This window comes from Mustela putorius, unplaced genomic scaffold (assembly GCF_011764305.1).
Source record: "Mustela putorius furo isolate JIRA1106 unplaced genomic scaffold, ASM1176430v1.1 tig00003853_pilon_pilon_pilon, whole genome shotgun sequence".
NCBI lineage: Eukaryota > Metazoa > Chordata > Mammalia > Carnivora > Mustelidae > Mustela > Mustela putorius.
Window position 1 is genome coordinate 71,816,555 of NW_025422005.1, and position 26,005 is coordinate 71,842,559.

The 26,005-nt window shown below is 34.3% G+C and overlaps 1 protein-coding gene across 5 annotated transcripts in view; it reads right to left on the minus strand.

The window, feature by feature from the left end:
* The window catches only part of COL24A1 (collagen type XXIV alpha 1 chain), a 411,639-nt gene that overhangs the window by 77,925 nt on the left and 307,709 nt on the right, over positions 1-26,005 (minus strand). For 4 of the 5 annotated variants that reach the window (XM_045064802.1, XM_013056205.2, XM_013056206.2 and 1 more), the window contains 7 exons: positions 24,553-24,660; positions 21,531-21,584; positions 21,221-21,274; positions 20,540-20,596; positions 8,869-8,922; positions 4,577-4,630; positions 4,412-4,465 (listed from right to left, as the gene is read on the minus strand). In XM_045064802.1, coding sequence (XP_044920737.1) covers positions 4,412-4,465; positions 4,577-4,630; positions 8,869-8,922; positions 20,540-20,596; positions 21,221-21,274; positions 21,531-21,584; positions 24,553-24,660 — 435 coding nt within the window. The remainder of the gene's footprint in view (positions 1-4,411; positions 4,466-4,576; positions 4,631-8,868; positions 8,923-20,539; positions 20,597-21,220; positions 21,275-21,530; positions 21,585-24,552; positions 24,661-26,005) is intronic. The other variant, XM_045064804.1, reaches the window with a different exon arrangement.

Genomic DNA, 26,005 nt, shown 5'->3' on the forward strand with positions numbered 1-26,005 from the left:
GTCTCTGAGATGGGCCCTTCACACCTCACTCTGTCCTCATGTCCTGGGGTGTGTATAAGGAATGATACCCTCAGAGAAGTGTGGGGATTTGAGCACGGAGACAATGGCTAGGGAGGCTAAAGTCTTCATTCTGAAGTCCACATAAACTGCACTGAGTGTCAGCAATAGAGTAGAAATTTCTGCATGAGATGTGTAGGCTGGTGGGCTTGAGAAAGTCTGAGTTCCCCAAGCACCTAGCATGGTATAGGAATTAGCAGAATGTATTTCCACAGGGCCAAGAATAGAGCATATAGCCGTTAGGGGCCTATGTAAGGAGACTTTGTACCTTTTCTATACTCAGAAAATAGCTATACATGTCAGCATGGTTTGAAGAGCTTCTTCTGCAAGGAAGGGTCAAGGTAGATGTCAGCATGGTGGGATGATGGCAACTGGGGACCTACATGGATGATGAGCATTTCAGTGTATACTAGGGTGGACAGATGACTAAAGACCACACTCACCTTCCATTCCTCTTCCCCACCACTGCTACTCAGCATGTAACTATAAACTTGACAAGGGAGTGAATAGGGAAAACTCTAAATCAAATGTAGGATATTTGTGTGGCTAGAGTTAAAGGCACTCATTGATTAGACTTCCACCAATTAGGTTTCCTTTTTTTTTTTTTTTTGTCTCCAACCCATTAGGTTTCTACCACCAGGCAGGCTGGGCACTCAGGACAGATGTTAAGTTCTATTATAAAGAACACAAAAAACAAAGTTATATTTTTAGTATACCTGATTTTATGTCTTATGGTTCAGATATACTACACATATAAATAAGGGTTTTACTTCAAATGTTTGTATAACAAAAACAAAGAGATTCACATATCATCACAGACTGATTACATTTTTGGATCATGATTATGTTAGGGATTATTTCAGAGAAGTTAAATGTTGTGTACTGAAATCTACATGTATGGGTCTATTATCATGAAAATCAGAATGTTTTTCAGACTTGAATGGGCAACAGGAAGCAGCTCCCTATAGAATAACATGAAAGGGAAAGTATGACTATAAAAATTATTTTGAAACTATATTTTGCTACTTGTAATAGGACACTTGAGGCAAAATCTGTCTATTCAAGACAAAAAGTATTTAGCAAACAAAACTATAGTCTGCTGTTTTGAGATGTTCAATTCAGGAAAGAGTTCTTTATTACAATTATTATGATCATACTCAAAGGAAGTAAGCCAGCTAGAAAAAACCTAGTCTTACAATTGAGATTTTAAATGCATAAAGATCAACAAAGTGGTGAAAAAATAATGATACTGTTATGATGAAAATAAATAAATGAAAAAAAAAGCGTAGAACATTGATCTTTTTTAAAAAAATGTGCATAAAAAAATCTCAAAGTGGAATTATTGACTTATAAATAAATTAAGAGCCAAACATTACTAAACATTAATCTTATACAGAGCAGGTCTATTTCAATAGGAAATTATAGTTTTGGGCCAAAGACAAAGAAAATATTTGTCATATAAGGTGCTGGTACATGACTGAGTTGCTATCTTACAAAGGAAAAAAAGTCACTCTTTAACCAATACCCAGAATTCAAACAGTATTCTAATGATACTTTTAAACTTAACTTATTCATATTACTGTATTTAAATATTAAGTACCCCATAAGTGAACAAATAGACTTTTCTGTTCTCATAATAGGAAAGGAAAATAAATTTACATGTATTCTTTAGAGTAAGCATAAAATTGTGCTTTCTTTTTGTTTGGCTAGTTTTAAAAAACAGAATGGCCCATTTGAAATTAGATCCACTTAAAACAGCTTTCCTTTCATGGAGATTGTACCAGTTTATAGGCTCCTAGAGAAGGTAGTCTAATTCTTTGGATAAAAGACATTTTAAAATGTGTCATTATAGGGGTGCCTGGGTGGCTCAGTGGGTTAAGCCTCTGCCTTCGGCCCAGGTCGTGATCTCGGGGTCCTGGGATCGAGCCCCGCATCTTTCTCTGCTCAGTGGGGAGCCTGCTTCCCCCTCTCTCTCTGCCTGCCTCTCTGCCTACTTGTGATCTTTCTCTGTGTCAAAAAAAAAAAAAGAAGAAAAAAAGAAAAAAAAAGAATATAAAATGTGTCATTATAGTACAACCCTTGTTTGTTTTTTATTTAAGTGAAACTGAAAAACAGTTACCTTGATACATTGTTAGTTCTAACTTTGTTAGAGAGGATAGGTTTACAATCAATAGAGTTTGACAATAATTATTCTTTCTCTCTTCTTTTTTTTCTTAACCAAGAAATTTCAATTCACTGAATCTGGAATTTGGTTTTGGAAGAAAAATAAGATTTTGGCTTGAGTCTTAGTCTTTGAAAGCCATTATAGGACAGTTCACTATATTTGAATTTAAAAAGTCTTTGAAAATGTAGTGGTTGTGCAATTGGCTTTGGCTTGCTCTTTTTCTTTATAGTTGCCCACTGTCTCATGCATGAGAGTCCAATGAATAAGTTAGTTGGTTAAGTTAATCATATTTTCCTTAACTTATAAAAGATTTCAAAGTAATAGAAGGCTTTTATATAACACTGGGAGTCAGGAAATTTCTAGCTTTGGTTCTGTTAACTAATTCTGCGATCTTAGGTAACTCAATCTCTCTGAGACTTAAATTTCTTCATCTGAAAAAGAGAGGGTGGTTCAGATGATTTTAAAGGGCCATTTGCAACCCTAAAAAACAAATTTGAAGCTTTGCAAAAACAAGATGACAACAATTGGACAAAATCCACCTGGCTGCTGAAGGTGTCCCTAGTGAGTAAGACAGGGTCAATGATTATTCAATTTGTAGCAATTATAACTACTTTAAATTCTAAGAGGGTTTTTTTTTTTTTAAAGATTTTATTTATTTATTTGACAGAGAGAGAGAGGAGGAAGCAGGCTCCCTGCTGAGCAGAGAGCCCGATGCGGGACTCGATCCCAGGACCCTGAGATCATGACCTGAGCCAAAGGCAGCGGCTTAACCCACTGAGCCACCCAGGCGCCCCTCTAAGAGGGTTTTTAATGTAACTTGAACTGTATGGCAGCATTGCCCAAAGCAGGGTAGAACTAATTCCCTTGAATTATACAGAATTTAAAGTATGTTTCCCCAGCATTTTTTGGCTCTAATACCAAGGGAGATCTGACCATGTCAGCTGGAAATGTAGTTGTCTGAGAAGAATATTTGAATTGCATTGGCATAATTTTTAATAGATACTAACAAATATTTCAAAAATTTCTTCTTCCTGACATATGTCAAAAAAGAAAAAACATATTGAGAATATGAAAGTACTAATTATAAGAGATTAAAAATTTTAGACTCAAAGTTGGGAGAGCATTTGTACCCTTAGGCACTTAATGCAAATATAAGGAAGTCAAATGAAAGCAGTAGTAGTGTTCTAGGCTTTTTCCACTATTCTTTCCAATTTGGGTATTAAAAATTCCAATTAAATGGGACAATTACCTTCTCTCTCCGCATTTTTTCTTGTTAAGGGTTGCCTTCAATTGGATGTTTTTATTTTTTATTTATTAGTTCTTATTTATTAAGGAAGCTCACAGGAAGTCAAGACTGGAATATAGTCAAGACTATTCAAAATGGCTTTAGGTGAGTGAGCACCTATGTAATATCAGATTCAACCCAATTTTATTACTTATTTCCATAAGTAGGAAACACAAAGTATGGAGGAAGACTTAACAAATTAGGAGAAATGTGGTCTCAAATTGATTGCTTTTTATCCATTCTCACCTGATTTATTACTAAAATACAGTATGTTTTCTCAAGAAATTAAAATCAATAGCAAGTGAAATCAGAATGCTATGAAAAACAAGGTAGCAATGAACTGATGGTACAAATTACAAAGCAAGTTATAAGGCAACAACCTTCAGTAAGGTTGAGGCAACAATTAACAGTACACAGGAAAAGACATGTCTAAATGCAATAGTTAATACATTTGTTGCTTGTTTGATAACAGATAATTGGCTTGTCATATGGAAAAAAATATTTTACACCAATTGTGAATCTGTGTACCATAGTCAAACTATTTCTATCCTTAACCTTATTACAACTACATAGGTTTGACTGATAGGTTTTCACTTTTCAATGCTGGTTTTAAGGATTATTGATATTTTTGCTTGAAACCCCAAGGAGCGACCATTTGTTTTGGACAACTCTAGGCCATTTTCACAAAGCCAGAAAAGGCTGCTGATAAAGGGAAACTGGGATTGCAATCAAAAAAGATGAAATAACCAATAATCCTGTTTTGGCATAATTATTGCCCAACACTCTCATTAGGGGCCTACAGTGATCCTTGCTCTGGAAGGGTGAATGTTCATTTAAATTACAAATGTCTGTGCCTTCTCAAACCAACAATAAGTTTCAAGTTGTCTTAAATAATTTCAACTTACTTCAGATCCTCTCTCTCCTTTTAGTCCTTGTTCACCCTGGTCACCTGGCTCCCCCTTTAACAGGAAACCAAATGTAAATCACATATGAAGCAGGGACAAAATGAGATATATAAACATCAATTTTTTGTCAATGCCAGAATTACAAAGAGTATTTTCAAAACATACTGGGGGCCCTTGTTGTCCAGCAGCACCTCTTGGTCCCGGTAAACCCACATGACCCTAGGAAGATATGATTATATTATTAGAGTAAATAGAGACATGTAACTTAGAGAATAGAGTAGTATCACTTAAAATGGTAGCAAAATGTTACAAAATGCAATTTAAATATAATAAATCATTATTTTCTCTCAGAAATGTTATAGAACATAATGTCCAATAGATATTATGATAACTGAGAAAGAATGGAAAGTGTAGTTTTGTTTTGCACATAGGTTAATGTAGTGGGGTGAATGAAGATTCTATGTCCTAATCCCCATAACCTGTGAATATGATCTCATTTGGAAAAAGGGTCTTTGCAGGTATCACTGAGTTAATGATCTTAAAAAGATATTATCCTGAATTGTCTATGACAAGTACCCTTAAAAGAGAGAGAGAGACAAACAATAAAGGGGAGGGCCTCGTGAAGACAGAGGCAGACACTGGAGTGTCTGGGGCCACCAGGAGACCTGTCAACCACCAGAAGCCAGAAGAGGAAAGGAAGGATTCTCCTCTAGGGCCTGTGGGAGGGAGCATGGTCTGCTACTCTTCAATTTCAGGTCCTGGTATTTGGAACTATGAGAGAATAAATTTCTATTTTTTAAACCACCAGTTTACAGTAATTTTGGTCAGTAAATTCATACGGTAAATGACCATAGGAATAGAAAGTTTGCGAACAAATTTCTTTCTTCAACCTATTCTCACTGTGGAAGTAAACTATGGTCTCCATTTTTACAAATTAAGTTCATACCACTTCAATAGATCTATTGAATTGAAAACTGGGAGTTGTTACTGTATCTAATACCAAGGCACATCAGGTGACTTTGATATTCAGCAACCTATCATTACCCTAGACCTCCTAAGAAGGAATGCTAACCTACACATTTCCCTTTTCAAGTGTGTAAATAGAAACTAGCAACAACCCAAGGGCATATCAGAATTCTGCATGAAGAATTCTGCATGTAATCTCTTTTATCCCCTTCCCTACTGTCCTCTTTGCTTCAGAATTCTTTTTTCCTACTCTGTATATTACAGAAAGAATGCCATAGGCTCATCTCCTTTTTCTGGACTAGGAGAATTAAGGATTGTCCACATAGGCTAACAATATTTAATTTATCTTATAGAAAGATCAGTTGAAGCCTTCTTTGTTTGCATTCTTTGAGGCCAATGTTTATGGCTTTAAGATCCAATTTCCTTAAAAAAAAAATACATCTTCCTGATCTAAAAAAAAAAAAAAAAAGGAATCCTCTTTAAGAGGATGAACAGTGGCAAGAGAGAAAGGCTAGTTTGGAAAGGTTTCTATAGAATATGGACATAACTAAAGAGAATACCATTACCACACATGGCCTTACCAGTAAAACATGAGCAGAGTCAGCAATAACAGAATCAGGTCAGTCAAGAGGAAGTTTGGTACAAATAAATATAAAGATTATAGGTCATTTATAAAGCAGAACTCAGGAGAGAAGCTATTGATGAAAAGCTGGAGTTATAGAGTGCAGTGAGGCTGAGCATATGAGCAAACTGTAAAACTCAAAACCATCAATGTCCAATTGAATTTTCTACCATTTTTGTCTATAGTTTACAGGGACTCTTTTAGGATGATCATTAAATAGCCAATTGCTTCCTTTGGTTTTGTGAAGTCTGGATATAAATCTTACTAAAAACAAATATCCTTTCTAGGGGTTTCACTATAAATCCTCTGATTCTTTCTATCATAATAAAAATTGACAAACACCATTTTTCTGCAGGGTTAAAAATTAAATATGCTATAGTAAATATTATAAAGTCATGTAGACAAGGTTATGAGAATGACTGACTTGCCTAATAATATTAGTAGTAGGATGAGCTAAAAGGCCAAGGGGAGGTAGATGGTCAATTTTACAAGGGAAGTGATGAATCTTGAAGGATGAATGTTCCAGGCTGTAAAGTAGAAAGAAGCCATTCTGGCAGAGGAGATAGCATGGGGGAATAAATGGAGATTCATCTGACAGAACATGTTAAGAGGAGAATGGATTTGAAAGGGCTATAAACTAGGATAGGGAGTCTAGTTAAAAAGTTATTAAAGTAATTCAGGCAAAACTGAGGAAAACTAAACTAACATAGGGCAATTTTAAAATTTAATTTTAAAATTACAGAAAAGCAAATATTTAAAAATTTTACCTGAGGCTACAACAGAATCATTTAACTAAATGAAGCATATTTCCCCTATATGAATCAACCTTGTGCTTGGGAAAGCTTGGCAGGGGACAAGTGTGGATATTTCATGGCTTTCAGATATCTAATCAATAAAATTACTGTGGCTGTCTGGCTCAAGATGGCTTGTTTAGAATAAAAACAGCAACAAATGATGAAATGACCTCTAAAGCCTAAGGACATAGGGTAGAATAAGACAGAAAGGAAGATGTGGATCAAACTAATTCATGAAATATCTACCGCTGAAAACCAGAAGTATTTATGGAATGAGGAAGGAGAAACAGATTCCACAGTAGCCCTAGAAGAAGTTCTCTGATGAAGGATTTCTGAATAAGGTGTGACTATCCAGAGTGAGGCAGGCAGGGTTTTTCTTCTGCTCGCCACGTGAAGAGATTGTCTTCTTCTTCCAAAAGAATAGTTACCTGTTCGTTTGGCAGTAAATTTGCTGGTTTAGCTACCAAATGTTTTGTAGTTGGTAGAGGCCAAAAGAAGATATTTCAAGAACCTGATTTTCCCGAGAATGTGTCAAGTTATGCACAGCAAAAACCAAGGATGTTTAAGATGCTTCTCAAATTATTCTGGAAGCAGTGGGTTGGCTTTTCAACCCAAAGAAAACCCATTTTCAAGTAAATACACTGGATTCTTTAGATTAATAAACACTTATAGATACAAATGTTACATAAATTTGAAAGAGAATATATGTATAATGTTCTAAAAATGCTTCTCTAAAAATAGAAGAAATGCAAGATGGTCACCACAACAATTTCACAAACATTTAGAACTACCTTCAACATTTGCTTCAAAGAGAATTTTAGGAACTGGAAGTTGATTTTTCAGATTTCAAGTTTGAGAAAATCAATTTATTGATGATAATTATGTACCTACCGGCTTGTTCATTGAATCTGGCTATTTAAATCTTCATTTCAGATATGATTACTGAAATTTTATATGAGAGGTGCATATCGGCTCAAATAACCCATCACTTCATTATTAAAAATGAATGATGGTTATATACATATTATATACAATTATGTACAAAGCTCAAAACAAAACATTGTAGAAGAAAGAGAGAAGTCATACTCAAATTGGAGAGCCAAGAGACCTGCACTTAACAATAATTAGCAAAATATCAGTAACAGAAGATGGTAACATATTTCTGTTGAATAATTTTTATAAATAATAAATATTATGGGACTACAGAATAGGAAAATATTCCTGTTAGAGTGAGTTGTGAAAAAAGGAGTTTGAACTAGCATATAAAAGATAGATAGGATTTATGTAAATAAAGATTGGATAATACTGTAAGTAGGCACAGAATGCTGTGAGCAAAGGAACGACATAGAAACTATAGGAGGAGAGCTAGCAGTGACTATTTTGTTTAGCTATTGACACTGTAAACAGGAAGAAAAGTGAGATGAGGCAAGAATACACAACATCTTAAACACAAATGTGCTAATAAAAAATGACACAAAATAAATTCTACACTTAGCCTAATATAATTTTGGCTGATGAAGTTGGTCTCACAAAATACGTCTAAGAATGAAAGAGGACAAGAACTGACAGAAGGCTTGAGAATATGACATTCATTCTCCCATTTGACAACTCCATTGAATTCCTGCTGTACACCAGGAACATTATGTTCTAGAAATTTGGGATATGATGAAGAAGCCAGAAAAGAGTATTATTTTCATTGATCTTACTTTTTGTTAGGGAAAAATAGGCAATGAACAAACAAAACCTACACAAATGTATAAAAAAAGAGGTAAGAAAATATAGACAACATTAAATATGTTATAAAGGGAGGGCTAGAAAGGACAGTTAGAGAAGGTCTTTCAGGACGTAACACTTCAGCTGAGATATGAATGATGAGGAAAAAACAGCAATAGGAGAAGATGAAGATGATTTTAAAAAGAAGGAACAGAAAGTACAAACAGCTAGGCTTGTTCTAGGATCAAAACCACAAGATGTTACTAATAACTCAGTGATGCTTGTTTTCTTTTGAAACTGAGAAAGATCACAGAGAACACTAATTAGAATTAGCAGCAGGGTGTGAAATTTGCTATATTTACCTTATAGCCCTCTCCTCCAGGCTCTCCTCTCTCTCCTTGTTCTCCAACAGGACCCTACAGAGACCACATGCAAAAATAATCAGTTTCACAGCTGGATCCAAGTATTTGTGAATGCAGATAATATAGTTAGTGCAGAATGTTTTTTTCCAAAAATATGAAACCAAATATATAATTATTTGCTTAGCTCCACTAAATAATTTCAAATGATTGAATTTTAACAATACCAAGAATATCATAAGCATGGAATTATTTAAAGAGAATCTCATAATGATTCTGCAAGGAAAAATATTAAAAAAATGAAGTCCACTTAATATAAATTTTCAGATGGATAGGCATATTTTTTGAAATACAGTTGAGATACAATATTATATTATTTTTCAAACATACGACACAGTGATTCAATATTTATACACATTATGAGTGATCACCAGAATATCACCATCTGTTACCATATGTAGTTATTATAATATTACTGATCATATGTACTCTGTTGTACTTTTACATTACATTCCCATGACTTATTTATTTTATAACTAGAAGTTTGTAACTCTTAATCCCCTTCACCTATTTCAGCCATCTCTCTGCACGGTCCTCTCTGGACAGTTTGTTCTGTAATTTATAAGTCTGTTTCTGTTTTGTTTTTTAGACTCCAAATATAAGTAAAATCATACAGTATTTTTTTCTTATTTATTTCACTTAGCATAATGCCCTCTAGGTACACCCATATCGTCACAAATGGCAAGATTTCACTCCTTTTTATGGCTGAGTTATATCACATTGTGTGTGTGTGTATGTGTGTGTGTGTGCGCGCACATACTACATTTTCTTTATCCATTCATCTATCAGTAAACACTTAGGCTGTTTCCATATCTTGGCTATTGTAAGTAATGCTGCAATGAACATATAGGTGCATGTATCTTTTCAATGTTTTTCATTTCCTTCAGATAAATACCTGTAAGTCAAATAGCTGGGTCATACATTATTTCTATTTTTAATTTCTTAAGGAATCTCCATACTGTTTTAAATAGTGGCTATACCTATTTACATTCCCACCAACAGTTCATGAGGGTTACTTTTTACCCCACACCCTTACCAACATTTTCTTTCTTTCTTCCTTTCTTTTTCTTCCTCCTCCTCCTCTCCCTCCCCCTCCTCCTCCTCCTCTTTTTTCTTTTTGGATACTAGTCATTCTGACAGCTGTGACATGAAATCTCATTGTGATTCCGATTTGTATTTCCCTGATTAGTGATGTTGAGCATCTTTTCATGTGTCACTTGGCCTTCTGTATGTCTTCTTTGGAAAAATACTTATTCAGGTTCTCTATCCATTTTTTAAAAATCAGATTGTTTTATTTCTGTTGAATTGTATGAGTTCTTTGTGTATTTTGGATAGTAATCTTTTATCAGATATATCATTTATAAATATCTTCTCCTATTTATAAGGCTGCCTTTTTGTTTTTTGATGGTTTTCTTTACTGTGAAAAAGCTTTTTAGTTTGATATAATACAATTGTATATTTTCTTTTAATTTTCTATTTCTTTTCAGCATAACAGCATTCATTGTTTTTGCACCACACCCAGTGCTCCATGCAATCTGTGCCCTCTCCAATACCCACCACCTAGTTCCCCCAACCTTCCACCCCCAACCCCTTCAAAACCCTCAGATTGTTTTTCAGAGTCCATAGTCTCTCATGGTTCACCTCCCCTTCCAATTTCCCTCAACTCCCTTCTCCTCTCCATCTCCCCCTGTCCTCCATGCTACCTGTTGTATTCCACAAATAAGTGAAACCATATGATAATTGACTCTCTCTGCCTGACTTACTTCACTCAGCATAATCTCTTCCAGTCCCATCCATGTTGCTACAAAAGTTGGGTATTCATCCTTTCTGATGAAGGCATAATTCTCCAATAGCGTATACGGACCACATCTTCCTTATCCATTCGTCCGTTGAAGGGCATCTTGGTTCTTTCCACAGTTTGGCAACCGTGGTCATTGCTGCTATAAACGTTGGGGTACAGATGGCCCTTCTTTTCACTACATCTGTATCTTTGGGGTAAATACCCAGTAGTGCAATTTCAGGGTCATAGAGAAGCTCTATTTTTAATTTCTTGAGGAATCGCCACACTGTTTTCCAAAGTGGCTGCACCAACTTGTATTCCCACCCAAAGTGTAAGAGGGTTCCCCTTTCTCTGCATCCCCTCCAATACATGTTGTTTCCTGTCTTGCTAATTTTGGCCATTCTAACTGGTGTAAGGTGGTATCTCAATGTGGTTTTATTTAAATCTCCCTGATGGCTAGTGATGATGAACATTTTTTCATGTGTCTGATAGCCATTTGTATGTCTTCATTGGAGAAGTGTCTGTTCATAACTTCTGCCCATTTTTTGATATGATTGTCTGTTTTGTATGTGTTGCGTTTGTGGAGTTCTTTATAGATCCTGGATATCAACCTTTTGTCTGTACTGTCATTTGCAAATATCTTCTCCCGTGGGTTGCCTCTTAGTTTTATTGACTATTTCCTTTGCTGTGCAGAAGCTTTTGATCTTGATGAGTCCCCAAAGTTCATTTTTTGCTTTTGTTTCCTTTGCCTTTGGAGACATATCTTGAAAGAAGTTGCTGTGGCTGATATCAAAGAGATTACTGCCTATGTTCTCCTCTAGGATTCTGATGGATTCCTGTCTCACGTTGAGAGCAGAGATCAATGAGGTAGAAACCAGAGATACAGTAGAACATATCAATGAAACTAGAAGCTGGTTTTTTGAAAGAATCAATAAGATCAATAAACCATTGGCTACACTAATCCAAAAGAAAAGAGAGAAAGCCCAAATTAATAAAATTATGAATGAAAAGGGAGAGATCACAACTAACACCCAAGGAAGTAGAAATAATCATCAGAAGTTATTATCAATAGTTATATGCCAATAACCTAAGCAACCTAAATGAAATGGATGCATTCCTGGAAAACTATAAACTCCCAAAATTGAACCAGGAAGAAATTGACAACCTGAATAGACTGATATCTGTAACGAGATTGAAGCAGTGATCAAAAAACCTCCCAAAAAACAAGAGTCCAGGACCTGATGATTCCCTGGAGAATTCTACCAAACTTTCAAAGAAGATATAACACCTATTCTCCTGAAGCTGTTTCCAAAAATTGAAGCAGAAGGAAAACTTCCAGACTCTTTTTATGAAGCCAGCATTACCCTGATCCCCAAACCAGGCAAAGACCCTACCAAATAGAATTTCAGACCAATATCACTGATGAATATGGATGCTAAGATTCTCAACAAGATCCTAGCAAACAGGATCCAACAGCGCATTAAAAAGATTATCCACCATGACTAGGTGGGATTCATCCCTGGGTTACAAGGATGGTTCAACATTTGCAAATCAATCAATGTGATAGAACAAATTAGTAAGAGAAGAGAGAAGAACCACATGGTTCTCTCAATTGATGCAGAAAAAGCATTTGACAAAATTCAGCATCTGTTCCTGATTAAAACGCTTCAAAGTATAGGGATAGAGGGAACATTCCTGAACTTCATCAAATCTATCTATGAAAGACACACAGCAAATATCATCCTCAATGGGAAAAAGCTTGCAGCTTTCCTGTTGAGATCAGGAACACGACAAGGATGGCCACTCTCACCACTCTTGTTCAACATAGTATTAGAAGTCCTAGCAACAGCAATCAGACAACAAAGAGAAATAATAGGTATCCAAATTGGCAATGAAGAAGTCAAACTCTCTCTCTTCACAGATGACATGATTCTTTATATGGAAAGCCCAAAAGACTCCACCCCCAAACTACTAGAACTCATACAGCAATTCAGCAACGTGGCAGGATACAAAATCAATGTACAGAAACCAGTTGCTTTCTTATACACTAACAATGAAAACACAGAAAGGGAAATTAGAGAATCAATTCCATTTACTATAGCACCAAAAACCATAAGATACCTGGGAGTAAACCTAACCAGAGAGGTACAGGAACTATACTCGAGGAACTACAGAATACTCATGAAAGAAACTGAAGAAGACACAAAAAGATGGAAGACCATTCCATGCTCTTGGATCGGAAGAATAAACATTGTTAAAATGTCTATACTGCCTAGAGCAATCTATACTTTTAATACCATTCCGATCAAAATTCCACCAGTATTTTTCAAAGAGCTGGAGCAAATAATCCTAAAATTTGTATGGAATCAGAAGAGACCCCGAATCACTATGGAAATGTTGAAAAACAAAAATAAAATTGGCGGTAGGCATCACATTACCTGATTTCAAGCTTTACTACAAAGCTGTGATCACCAAGACAGCATGGCACTGGCATAAAAACAGACACATAGACCAGTGGAACAGAGTAGGGAGCCCAGATATGGACCCTCAACTCTATGGGTAAATAATCTTCGACAAAACAGGAAAAAATATACAGTGGAAAAAAGACAGTCTCTTCAATAAATGGTGCTGGGAAAACTGGACAGCTATATGTAGAAGAATGAAACTCAACCATTCTCTTACACTGTACACAAAGATAAACTCAAAATGGATAAAAGAACAATTGTTTATTTTTGCTTCTATTGCCTTTGCCTGAGGAGAGAGATCCCAAAAAATATTCCTAAGACTGATGTGCAAGAGTTTATTCTTGTTTTCTTTTAGAATTCTTATGACTTCTGGTCTTATACTTAGGCCTTTAATTAATTTTGAGTTTATTTTTGTACATAGTGGGAAGAGGTGGTCCAGTTTCACTCTTCCACATGTATTGTCCAGTTTTTCCAACACTATCTTTCCCCCACTGTATATTCTTGCCACTTTTGTCATAGATTAATTGATCATAGAAGTGTGTGTTTATTTCTGGGTTCTCTATTCTGTTCCATTGATATATGTATGTATTTTTGTGCCAGTACTGTACTGTTTCAATAACCACAGCCAGTACTGTACTGTTTTGATAACCACAGCCTTGAATCAGGCAGCATGATACCTACAGCTTTGTTCTTCTTTCTCAAGATTGTTTTGGCTATTTAGGGTCTTGTCATTCCATATAAGTTTTAGGGTCATTTGTTCTAGCTCTATGAAAAACTCTGTTGGAATTTTGCTAGGAATTGTATTACATCTATAGGCTGCTTTGGATAGTATGAACATCTTAACCATATTAATTCTTTCAACCCATGAACATGGTTTTTTGTCATCTCTAGTTCTTTCATCAATGTCTTACAGTTTCCAGAATATAGGTCTTTTACCTCCTTGGTTAAACTTATTTCTAGAGATTTTATTATTTTTGACTCAATTGTAGGTGGGACTGTTTTCTTAATTTCTTCTTCTGATAGTTTGTTATTATTATATGGAAATCCAGCAGTTTTCTGCATATTAATTTTGTATCCTGAAACTTTATTCAATTAGTTTAGGAGTTGTAATAGCTTTTTGGGAAATATTTATTTTCCATTTATAGTACAATGTCATCTGAAAATATTGACAGTTTTACTTTTGTTTTACCAATGTGGATATTTTTTCTTTCTTTTTCTTCTTTGATTGCTATGGCTAGGATTTCTAGAACTGTATTGAATAGAAGTGGTGAGAGTAGGCATCTTTCTATTGTTCCTGATGAAAAGCTTCAGCTTTCACCACTGAGTATGATGTTAGTTGTGAGTTTGTCTTATATGCCCTTTCTTACACTGAGGTATTTATTGAGAGTTTTCATCATAAGTGGATGTTGAATTTTGTCAAATGCTTTTCTGCATCTGTTGAGAGGATCATATGATTTTTATCCTCCATTTTTTTGGTAAAGATTTTATTTATTTATTTGGCAGAAAGAGAGATAGCACAAGGAGGGGAAGCAGCAGAGGGAAAGGGAGAAGCAGACTCTCTGCTGAGGAGGGAGCCTGAAGTGGGTCTTGATCCCAGGACTCTGGGATCATGACCTGAGCTGAAGGCAGACACTTAACTAACTGAGCCACCCAGACACCGTATCTTGCATTTCGTTAATGTGTGTATCAAGTTGATTTGAAATACTGAACCATCCTTGCATCCCTGGAATAAATCTTACTTGATTGTGGTATAAGATCTTCTTAATGTATTGCTGAATTCTGTTTGCTAGTATTTTGTAAAGGATTTTTGCATTATGTTCTTGCATCTATGTTCCATGTTCATCTATGATATTGGCCTGCAATTTTCTTCCTTCCTTTCCTTTTTTATTTTATTTTATTTTTTGTACTGCTTTTTATCTGGTTTTGGTATCAGGATAATGCTAGCTTCACCGAATGAATTTGAAAGCATTCCTTCCTCTAATTTTGTTTTATTTTTGAGTAGTTTGAAAAGTATAAGTATTAATGCTTCTTTATACATTTGGTAGAATTCACCTGTGAAGCTGTCTGGTTTTGGACTTTGGTTTATTGGAAGTTTTTTTGATTACTGAGTCATTCTCATTACGAGTAATGGGCCTGTTCAAATTTCTATTCCTTGCTGATTCAGTCTTGGAAGATTATACATGTTTAGGAATTCATCCATTTCTTCTAGGTTGCTTATTTTATTGACATATAACTGTATTTAGTAGACTGGGGGATACTGTTTTTATTTTCAATTTTCTTCAGGTATTTTTTGATTTCCTCTTTAATTCTTCATTGATCCCTCATTTGGTTAGTAGCATGTTGTTTAGCTTCCACAAGTTGTGCTTGTGCTTTTTCCCAGTTTTTTCCCTTGGTATTTATTTCTAGTTTCATAGTATTGTAATCAGAAAAGAGGCTTGATATGATTTCATCTATCTTAAATTTATTGATTTGCTTTGTGACCCAGCACGTGATCTAACCTACAGAATGCTCCATGTGCACTTCAGAAGAACGAGTATTCTGCTGTTTTTGAATGGAATGTTCTGTATATATTCATTAGGTCTCTCTGGTCTAATGTGTCGTTTCAGGCTATTGTTCCTTAGTGATTTTCTTTATGGATTATCCATCCACAGATATAAGTTAGGGTTAAAGGCCCTACTATTATTGTATTACTGTTGATTTTTCCCTTTATGTCTGTTAATAGTTGTTTTATAAATTTAGGTGCTCCTAAGATGGTTGCATAGATATTTACAATTGTTATATCTTCTAGTTGAATTGATCCTTTTATCATTATGTAATGTCCTTCCTTATGTTACGTTACAATCTTTGTTTCAAAGTCTATTTTATCTGGTATAAGTATGCTACCCAGGTTTTTTTCATTTCCATTTGAATGGAATATTTTCTTTTCCATCCTTTCATTTTCAATCCACGTGTGTCTTTAGGTATGAAGTGAGTCTCTTGTAGGAGCACATAGAAGGGTCTTGTTTTTCTTATCCATTCAGTTACCCTGTGCCTTTATATTGGAGCCTTTAGTCCACTTACATTTAAAGTAATTATTGAAAGATATGTACTTACTGCCATTTTGTTAATTGTTTTCTGGTTATATCTGTAGTTCTTTTCTATTCTCCTGTTCTCTTCCCTTGTGATTTGATGGTCATCTTTAGTGGTATGTTTGAATTCTTTTCTCTCTTATTTTTTTGGTGAATCTATCATAGGTTTTTGTTTTGTAGTTTCTATGAGTTTCATGTTTAATACCTAATATAGTACCTAGCAGTCTATTTTAAGTTGATAGTCACTTAAGTTCAAGAACATTAAGTTCAAGAACATCAAGAACACTTAAGTTCAAGAATAAGAATAAAAAAGTCCTTCATTTTTATTTTCCTTTTCCCACATTTGTATTTGATGTCATAATTTACATATTTTATTTTGTATATCCCTTAGGTAATTACTATAGATATAGTTGTTTTTACTATTTTTTGGGGGGGCGGGGAGCCAGAGGAAGATGGGGGAGAGAAAGAATATTAAGCATGCTCCATACCTAACATGGAGACCAACACAGGGCTCAATCTCATGACCCCGAGATCATGACCTGAGCCAAAATTTAAAAAAAAAATCAGACACTTAACTAACTGTGGCACCCAGGTGCCCTGTTTTTACTACTTTTGTCTTTTAATGTTCCTACCAGCTTTATAAATGGTTGAACCACTCTCTTTACTATGTTTGCTTTTTCTTTCATAATTTTTGGATCTCTAGTTATGGTGTTTTCTTTTCCGCTTAAAGAAGTCCCTTTAACCTTTCTCATAAGTCCAGTTTAAAGGCGATGGATTCCTTTAACTTTCATTTGCCTGTGAAACTCCTTATCTCTTTAATTATGAATGATAATCTTGCCAGGGAGTGTATTCTTAGCCATAGGATTTTTTCCTTTCAGTGCTTTGAGTATATCAGGCTGCTCCTTTCTGGCCTGCAAAGTTTCTGAAAAATGACCTGATGGTCCTATGGGTGTTAATGTAACCAGTTGCTTTTCTCCTACTGTTTTAAGATTCTCTCTTTATATTTAATTTTGACATCTTATTTTCTGTTGGTGTGGACCTCTTTGGATTCAACTTTTTTGGAGCTCTCTGTGCATGCTGCAGCTAGATGTTTGTTTCTTTCCCCAGGTTTGGAAAGTTTTCATCTATTATTTCTTCCTTTTGTCTTGTTACACTCTTTATTGTAAGGTCCATTTATAAGACTTATGTTGATTTTGTATGCTGGATATATTCCCAGAGGTTCCTTAAACTATTCTTTTTTTTTTTTTTTCCAACATTTTTCTTTTTGCTATTCAGTTTGGATGACTTCTACTACCTTGTCCTCCAGAATGCTGATCTGTCTGTATCCTTTAATCTGTCATTGTTCCATCTAGTGTATTTTTTTCATCTCATATTGTATTCTTCCATTCTGTTTTTTTTTTTTAATATTTTCTAATGTCTTTGTTGAAGGTCTCATTGTTCATCTATTCTTCTGTCAAGTTTGGTGAGCATCTTTATGACCACTACTTTGAATGCCTTATCAGGCAGATTTCTTATCTCTGTTTCAATTGATTCTTTTTCTGATTTGTCTTGTTCTTTTGCTCAGAACATACTCCTCTGTCTCCTTGTTAGGACAGACTTACTTTGTTTGTTTCTATGTATCAGGTAGATCAGCTATGTCTCATGGTCTTGACAGAGTGATCTCATGTATAAGTTGTCTGTTGGGCCTGAGAAGCACACTCCCCCTGCTCACCAGAGCTGGGTACTCCAGGGGTGCCCTGTGTAGGCTTTCTGTGCCCTCCTATTGTGGCTTGGCCACAACTGTTGCTGGCATGTTGGTAAGTGGGGCTGACCCCTGGCCCAGATGGCTGCAGTGACCGACCACATTGTTGTGGGTGGGGTATTTCCAGGTGTGGCTGGTTGTGAGGTCAGATCACAACTGTTATAGGCATATTTTTAGGTTGGCCTTGCCCCTGTCCCAGTCAGGAGCCACTCTGGAAGGGTGCAGGTTCAGGCTGAAGCCACTTGTTTGGTGTATTAGGACAAGAACTATTTTAGAGAATGCCAGGCCTGAACAAGGATACCTGCAGGGTGTGGCAGGATGGGAGCTGCTTTGGGAGACACTGTTTAATGATCTTTTTGAAAGTATTTAATAGCTGGGGCTCCTGGGTGGATCAGTTGGTTGAGTGTTGGTTAGTGGTTGGTTAGTGAGAGTAAGCCCTGTGTGGAGCTCTGCGCTCAGTGTAGAGACTGCTTGAAATTCTCTCTCCCTCTCCTGTTGCCCCTCTCCCTGCTCTCTCTCTCTCTCTAAATAAAATCTTTTTAAAAAGTATCCAATAGCTAATCTTACTTTATCATTCTTTATCAGAAATTATATTGTTTATTCCTTAATCTGTGAACTTCTAAATTTTTTAGAAGATTTATTTATTTTTAGACAGAAAAAGAGATAGAGAGAGAGCGTGTGTGAGAAGGTGGAGGGTGGTGAAGTGGGAGAGGGAGAGGGAGAGAAAGAGAAGCAGACTCCCCACTGAGGGGGAAGCCTGACATGGGACTTGATCTCATGACCCTGAGATAATGGCCTGAGCCAAAATTCTAGAGTCAGACACTTAACTGATGGAGCCTCCCAGTTACCCCTGAACTTCTAAATTTTTACAATATAAATTAACCTAATAAAAATGTATTTATTTATTTTAATCCTTAAGGTAGTGGCAAAACTAATAAACTTACACTTAACTTTTGCCAAACATTCCTAATAGAAAATCTTTGATATGATGAACTGTTCAAATTTTTAGACTAAAATACACTTGAAAAAGCACTTTTTGTAGATGAGGAAAGAAAGTCGAAATGTTTGGCAAAACCATAAAATTAATAATGGACTACTAATCGATAAATTTTAACTTTTCCTATGTGAATAAGGATATCTGACATAATGTAAAGACAATAATCTCTGACTCTGCATTAGTGATTTAGAATATTCTTCGTTTAGGTTCACATCTGTCTTATGTCCACTAGATACAACGATGCATTTTATGTTAGACTTTTAATATATTTGTTATATTTCAATGACATTCTTTGACCCTGGCATACCTGAATCTGGGGAAAACAAGCACTGTTATATACCATTTGCCCATATTTTTCCATTTGCTTTACATTTTTATATTATTTCCATACTTTCCCCCCTGAGGGCCTTTAGCGAGACTAGAGCCTATTTGATAAAAAACCTTATTTATTCTTATAGGCAAGATGAGACTCTGTATGAGCTAGCTTGATTTAATCAAAATAATTCTAAAATCTTTATTTCTAAAACAAAATATAACTTTCAATCATCTCCAAACAGCTAGATCAAAATATCAGAAATGACTACATAATGTGATCCTTCTGCTTTAGGATTTTTAAAAATCTTATCTGTGGAAAATGGAAAATTTAACCAATTATATTTATTTTTTAAATATATTTTTAAAGATTTTATTTATTTACTTGAAAGAGAGCGCACGAGAGAGAGAGCATGAGAGGGGAGAAGGTCAGAGGGAGAAGTAGACTACCTGCTGAGAAAGGAGACTGATGGGGGACTTGATCCTTGGACTCCAGGATCATGACCTAAGTTGAAGGCAGTCATTTAAACAACCGAGCAACCTAGGTGCCCTAACCAATTATATTTATTTCTATAAACTGATCAATTTTACTTTACCTAATTAATTTACATATGTCCTCTAAGATTTTTTTTAGTCAAACATGCTTATAGAAGTGGTTATTTTGATAATCAAAACTACAATAGCTACTTTTCAAAATAGTGTTTAGTTATCTTGTAAAATCCTGAATCAGAAGATTATAGATCAGGGATCTTTAAAGAATATTTGTTCTAATAACTAGTTAGACAATTTTAAAACTTTAATCATTTGGTAACTGCATGTAAATTACTGTAAAAATGTACACAGATCAGATTTTTTTGACACTTAGAAACAAATCTGAATTTGATGACTGAAGAAATATAAGAAATATCTGCCCTAAAATGTCTAGGGTATATAGCAATTTTATAATGTCTGCAAAACGTTGTTATAATACATTTAATGCGGAAAGTTAGATTTGGAAAGTTACAGTATTAAAGACTATATATTATGCTAAGGATCTTGACCTCAATGTAAATAGATTTTTCATTTAGATTATACAGCTACAAATAGTGTATGTCTATGTTACGAAACAAACAAATGTCTATGTTATGTCTATGTCATGTTACGAAACTAACAAAATGAAACCTCTTGAAACGATGGGATTGGTGCTGTAAATCTATTATCTTCACTGTATTTTATCTTGAAACATCAAAATAATTTTAGAAAAAGACCTACTGGTTCACCTCGAGGCCCAGGTGGTCCCAATACTGTGCTATCTTCTCCTGGGTAACCCTGTAATGAAGATAATGACTTATAAACAAAACCAAATTAATAAAATAATGCAGGCTATCATTGTGTAATATGTTATGAAATATAAAATCTTTATCTATTTAAATGGAAATCTTTTACCTACAAAGCTTAACATAGCCTATTTTATACAGTTGAGATTCCTATAGGTCCTAAGAAGAGTCAATCTGCTTTAATTACATAAAAAGCAGTTTGGGAATTTGCTCAAAGTTTCAGATTTCCAATGATATTGTAAATCAATAGGAGTACTATTGTAGCTATTCTTAATCCATAAAAAATTTAAGTATAAATGTACTAGTTAGTCATTTAATCTGTAGTCTCACAGTTTGTTTTGATAAGTAATTAATTTTACTTTACCAAGCTTTACAGATTGCAAAGTGCTTTAACATATATTATTTCATGAATATCTATAAACAACCAATTGAAGAAATTTAATGACATCTACACTACATTTTTGTCCTTTATTATTTATCTTCTAGAATTTTCAAAACTTCCCAAGTTGAAAAGTGTTTCTTTTATTCCATGAAAATGTTTCCATGCATATTTTCAGAAAGAACACAAAAATTTAATATTTAAATCTAGAATTGAAAAGTCAATATATACACATACCTTTTCTCCTTTAGGTCCTGGCAAGCCAGAGAGTCCTGGTTGACCCTGATGGCCCTAACAAAAGGACAAGTAAGCAGACATTCTCCACATCATTTGTGCATGTTCTACCTAACACCACCAAGGCCATGCTATTAGATATTGCAATATTCTGAAAGAAAAACAAGATTCACTGTCTAGGGGGCTGAGGCCTAAATATATTAGAAAGGTTTATCAGTGAGATTTCATTTTAATTGGCATAATCAGGATGACATCTTTATATAACCATTTTCATGTAATACACACATTTTAATTTCCAATTAGAAATGATTACCCTATATCCTGGAATTCCTGGTTCTCCATCAGGTCCCATCAATCCTAAAGGCCCCTAAAAAACAAAGTAAATATTAGAGAGAAAACAACTGTTTCAACCATTAATCTTATACTCTTATTATTTATTTGTTTGTTTATTGATTTATTTATTTAGTACTCTTACTACTTAAAATTTAGATTTTTTGAGGTATAGTATTTTACTTAGTATGAAATGGGAAAACAAAAAAATAGCATTCTTTTATTTTTCTTCTAAACCACAAAATTCCCTCTAAAAAAATGTCCCTGTAGTTTACTTCTGGAATGAATATTCTTAATCATATTAAGAAAAATATTTTCAGTTATTAGAATCCAATAGGTTTGTTTAAGTTCTTGGAAATATAGTTTGTATCTGACAAAGTTTATGGTAGATATGCATCATTGAATATTAGAATATAGCCTGATAGTTTTTGGTATTATTATGATGGGATCATAAGGAAAGGAAAACATATTCATTGGTAGTTTCAGATGCTTTGATGAATAAAGTTTCAGCTCCAGTCAAACTTGTTAAAATAGAAGTGATTGACAACTTATGTGCAATAATCATCCCATTATTGTTTTCCTTATCAATATTTTACAGATGAGGATACTATATAAATTAAAGACTAATTAGTAAATGTCATAAAATACTGAAAATGTGACTCAGACAACTGAAAAGAGCAAAAATAATAATCCTAAAAATGTCTTACGCTTTTTACTATTAAAAAGTTTCTGTACCAACTCTCCTATTTGTGTTTGAAACTAAACAGGAGATGAGAAAATTAAGGAACAGAATAGGGATATGCCTAACCAAATATCAGACGACCAGAAGTTCTAAATATGATTATTTAACCAAAGAACCATGAGAACCACCTAGCATTAAAGTGGATATAAAGTAAAAATATTAAAGTAAATAGATAGCTTAAACAGCATCTATAAGAAGATATAATGGAAAAAAGGACTGCATTATAAATCATTAAGTCCATAAGAAATGAACAAAAAAACCCTAATGAGACAGAGGTAATAACAGAATGAAGGAAATAACAAAACTTTATTAAAGCATATGTAAAAAGATATAAGTAAATGGAAAGACATATAGTGCTTCTCTACTGAAAGATTCAATATTAAAGGAACTTGAAGAGCTGAGTTTAAAGTTCACATGGAAGAGAGAATTATAGGAAGAGCTGAACTTTTTAGAAAAATGAATTATGGAGTACTTGCCCTGAGAGATCTCAAAAAATACTGTAACAGTATAGTAATTTAAACGGTGTGGTATTGGACCTAAGAACAGACTAACAGATGGACAGAGGAAAACAGAGAGAATGAAAACAGGCCAATAAATATTTGAGAGTTCAGTTTATGGTAAAGGTAGTATTTCAGAAAAGGGGGAAATAGATTGACTGTTCATTAAATGATCTGAGACAACTGAATATCAAGTTGGAAAAGAGAAAATCAGTTCTTTACAACTTATTTCATAGCAAAGAAATGAACTTCATATAGGTTGGGGGTTAAAAATAAAGCCATAAAAGTATTTTAAAAAGGATATTGAAGAGTATTTTTATATAATTTAGGTAGGAAAGGGATTTCTTATGAAGAAATAAAACCTCAACTGTAAAGTAAAAAACTGACAAATATGATTATATAATTAACCTTCTGTCCAGCAAAAGATTTCACAAACAATATTAAAAGATAAATGACAGAAAGGGAAATATATTTGTAACATATCTCATAATACATTTAACAAAATATATTATCTAAAATATATAAGGCATTATTGCAGGTCAATAAAAAAAAAACAACCTGATCTAAATCATGTAAAGTGCATATGAAAAGGCAATTTCTAGAAAAAAATACAAATTACTTAACTGCAATCAGGGAAATGTAAATAGAAAGAAAATGAGACACACTTTTTCATTTATCAGACTGTCAAACATCAAAAGGATTAACAGGAAGTACCGGTGGTGGGAGAGTGACTTTGACGGAACCTCTGGGAAGGTTAAATACATGTCCACATTTAAAAAGTGAATATTCTTTTTAGACAAAATCCAAAGTAGAAGCCTACTTTGATGGCAAGATTCCAGATTAATTCTGATGTTCATTAAAAATTAATCACATTATATAAAGTTTTTAAATATATAAGCAAAAAACAGAGAAATACTAGTGATTTAAATAAAAGGAAGTAAGAAAGACTTCAAGTAGTAATGATGAATATGTAAAATGAGCCTGAGACAAACTTTCTCAGAACTTTGTTCTGAGACAACAGACGGATTATGCAATGCTCTCAAGAAGGCCTTGGTAAAAGTCTAGAATTTGTGAAATTTCATGGAGAGTAGAAAATATATATGCATTTTGTATATAAACTTACAAAACAGTAAAAACACTAAACACTAAATCACAAATATTCTGCATCTCTTCTGCTAGGACTTTCTGAACAGGTCCAAATATATTAGCACCACAATTTTGCTATTATTGGTTCAGAAGTACCACGCTAGCCTTGTTTCCAACATCATATAAAATGCATGCGAAAGATTAAACATTAGATGTTATAGATATTGATCACAACTGGTTAAAAATATCTCCAGATAAGCATTTGGAGACCAAGCTAATAAAGAAAACTCATTTTTAAATAAACCTACTTTTCAAAGCAATTTGCCAATCCTGAAAGTGTAGCTTTATACAGATATTAAATTCTGATTTTTGAGTGTAAAGCATATAAACTTTCTTACTTAGGTTAGGAGTTATAATCTGATATTTTTAAAACTCCATTTCATATTTTATTTCCATTTTGAGTTTTTTTTCCCCTTTCCCTTTCCCGTGTCCAGAAACCACTAAGCCATTTAAGTACTGTGGAATGCTTACAATTCTCCGCAGCCCATGGAGGTAGATTATTTTCAATGGAACTATTGCTTTCTCTGTAAAATTAATCAAGGGATGAAACTTTAAGGACATGGATACATTTCTTTTCCATCCACAGTGAACTTAGGTCTGGAAACAAATCAGATACTAACCACAGCACCTCTAGTTCCTCTGGCACCCTTAGGACCACTTTCCCCCATTTGTCCAGGAGCACCTCTGCTTCCAATTTCTCCTGTGGACCCTATTTGTCCTTTATCACCCTGTGGATATCATTAGTAAGAGAGAAAAGTGAGAAAAAACAAATTTTTACTTAGATGAATTAAGTATATCATATACCTAGAATGACACCAGACGACATTCCGTAAGTAAAGAGTAACTTTGCTTTAACTTAATAGTAGTAGAGACCATCACTGACAATAATAAACCATCACTACCTAGGTTATCCTAAAGATATAACTTAAAGTAATTTAGGAGAAAGAACATTTAAAAAACAATTTTGGTATATTATGAATCACATCTTCTTTATCCATTCATCTATTGAAGGACATCTTGGCTCTTTCCACAGTTTGGCGATTATCATATGGTTTTACTTACTTGTGGAGAATAAGAAATAACATGGAGGACATTAGGGGAAAGAAAGGAAAAGAAAATTGGGGGAAATTGGAGGGTGAGGCGAACCATGTGAGACTGTGGACTCTGAGAAACAACCAAGCGTTTTGGTGGGGAGGAGGGTGGGGGTATGGGTGAGCCTGGTGGTGGGTAATGAGGGGGGCACGTACTGCATGGAACACTGGGTGTGGTGCATGGACAATGAATCTTGGAACACTGAAAAAATAAAATAAAATAAAATAAAAATAAAATAAAAACAATTTTGGTTAAACACCCAGGGGAGATCTGGTGTTAATGCTGAATTACAAAATAAGTTTTTTATCTTGAAATTTGTTATGTACGTATGTTCTCATGCATACACGTATTTCTTGTTACCATGAGAAACACAGGCCCTATGAGAATCCTGTTTCTATAGACAACTTTGATGCCACAAAGATCTCTTTAACGCAAAGTTTCCAGTGTATGGTTCTATATATTCATAATCATCATTCACTGGTTTTGAGTCTGCCTTTAAAATCCATAATTTTTTTAATCAATAATATTTTTTATATAATTTTGCATCCTTTTAAAAATTAGTTAGTTGCTTTCTGTTTTCCATTAAGCTGACTGATCATTCTCTACCACCAAAATACAGCTGCTTTGAAGCAACTTTAAGTACTATAATTCATTTTCTGAAAGTGGGAACCAACCTGTTCTATTATTGATATTCAAGTAGATAAAAAGAAAAATTAGATTCTGATCACAGTCAGGAAGTTTTTGTTAGTTGTAATAATTCCCAGGGGTGCAGGTTATTGTAAGGACTTACACTGTCCTACTCCTAATGTTGATTTTAGATATAACATTATGCATGATGAAAAGAGACTTCAAATATTGGGGTTATTTTCATAGGCAAGAATAGTTACTAAGTATATCAGAGAAGAATCACTGAATTCTACTCCTGAAACTAGTATCACACTATGTTAATTAACTAGATTTAAATAAAAACTGGAAACACAC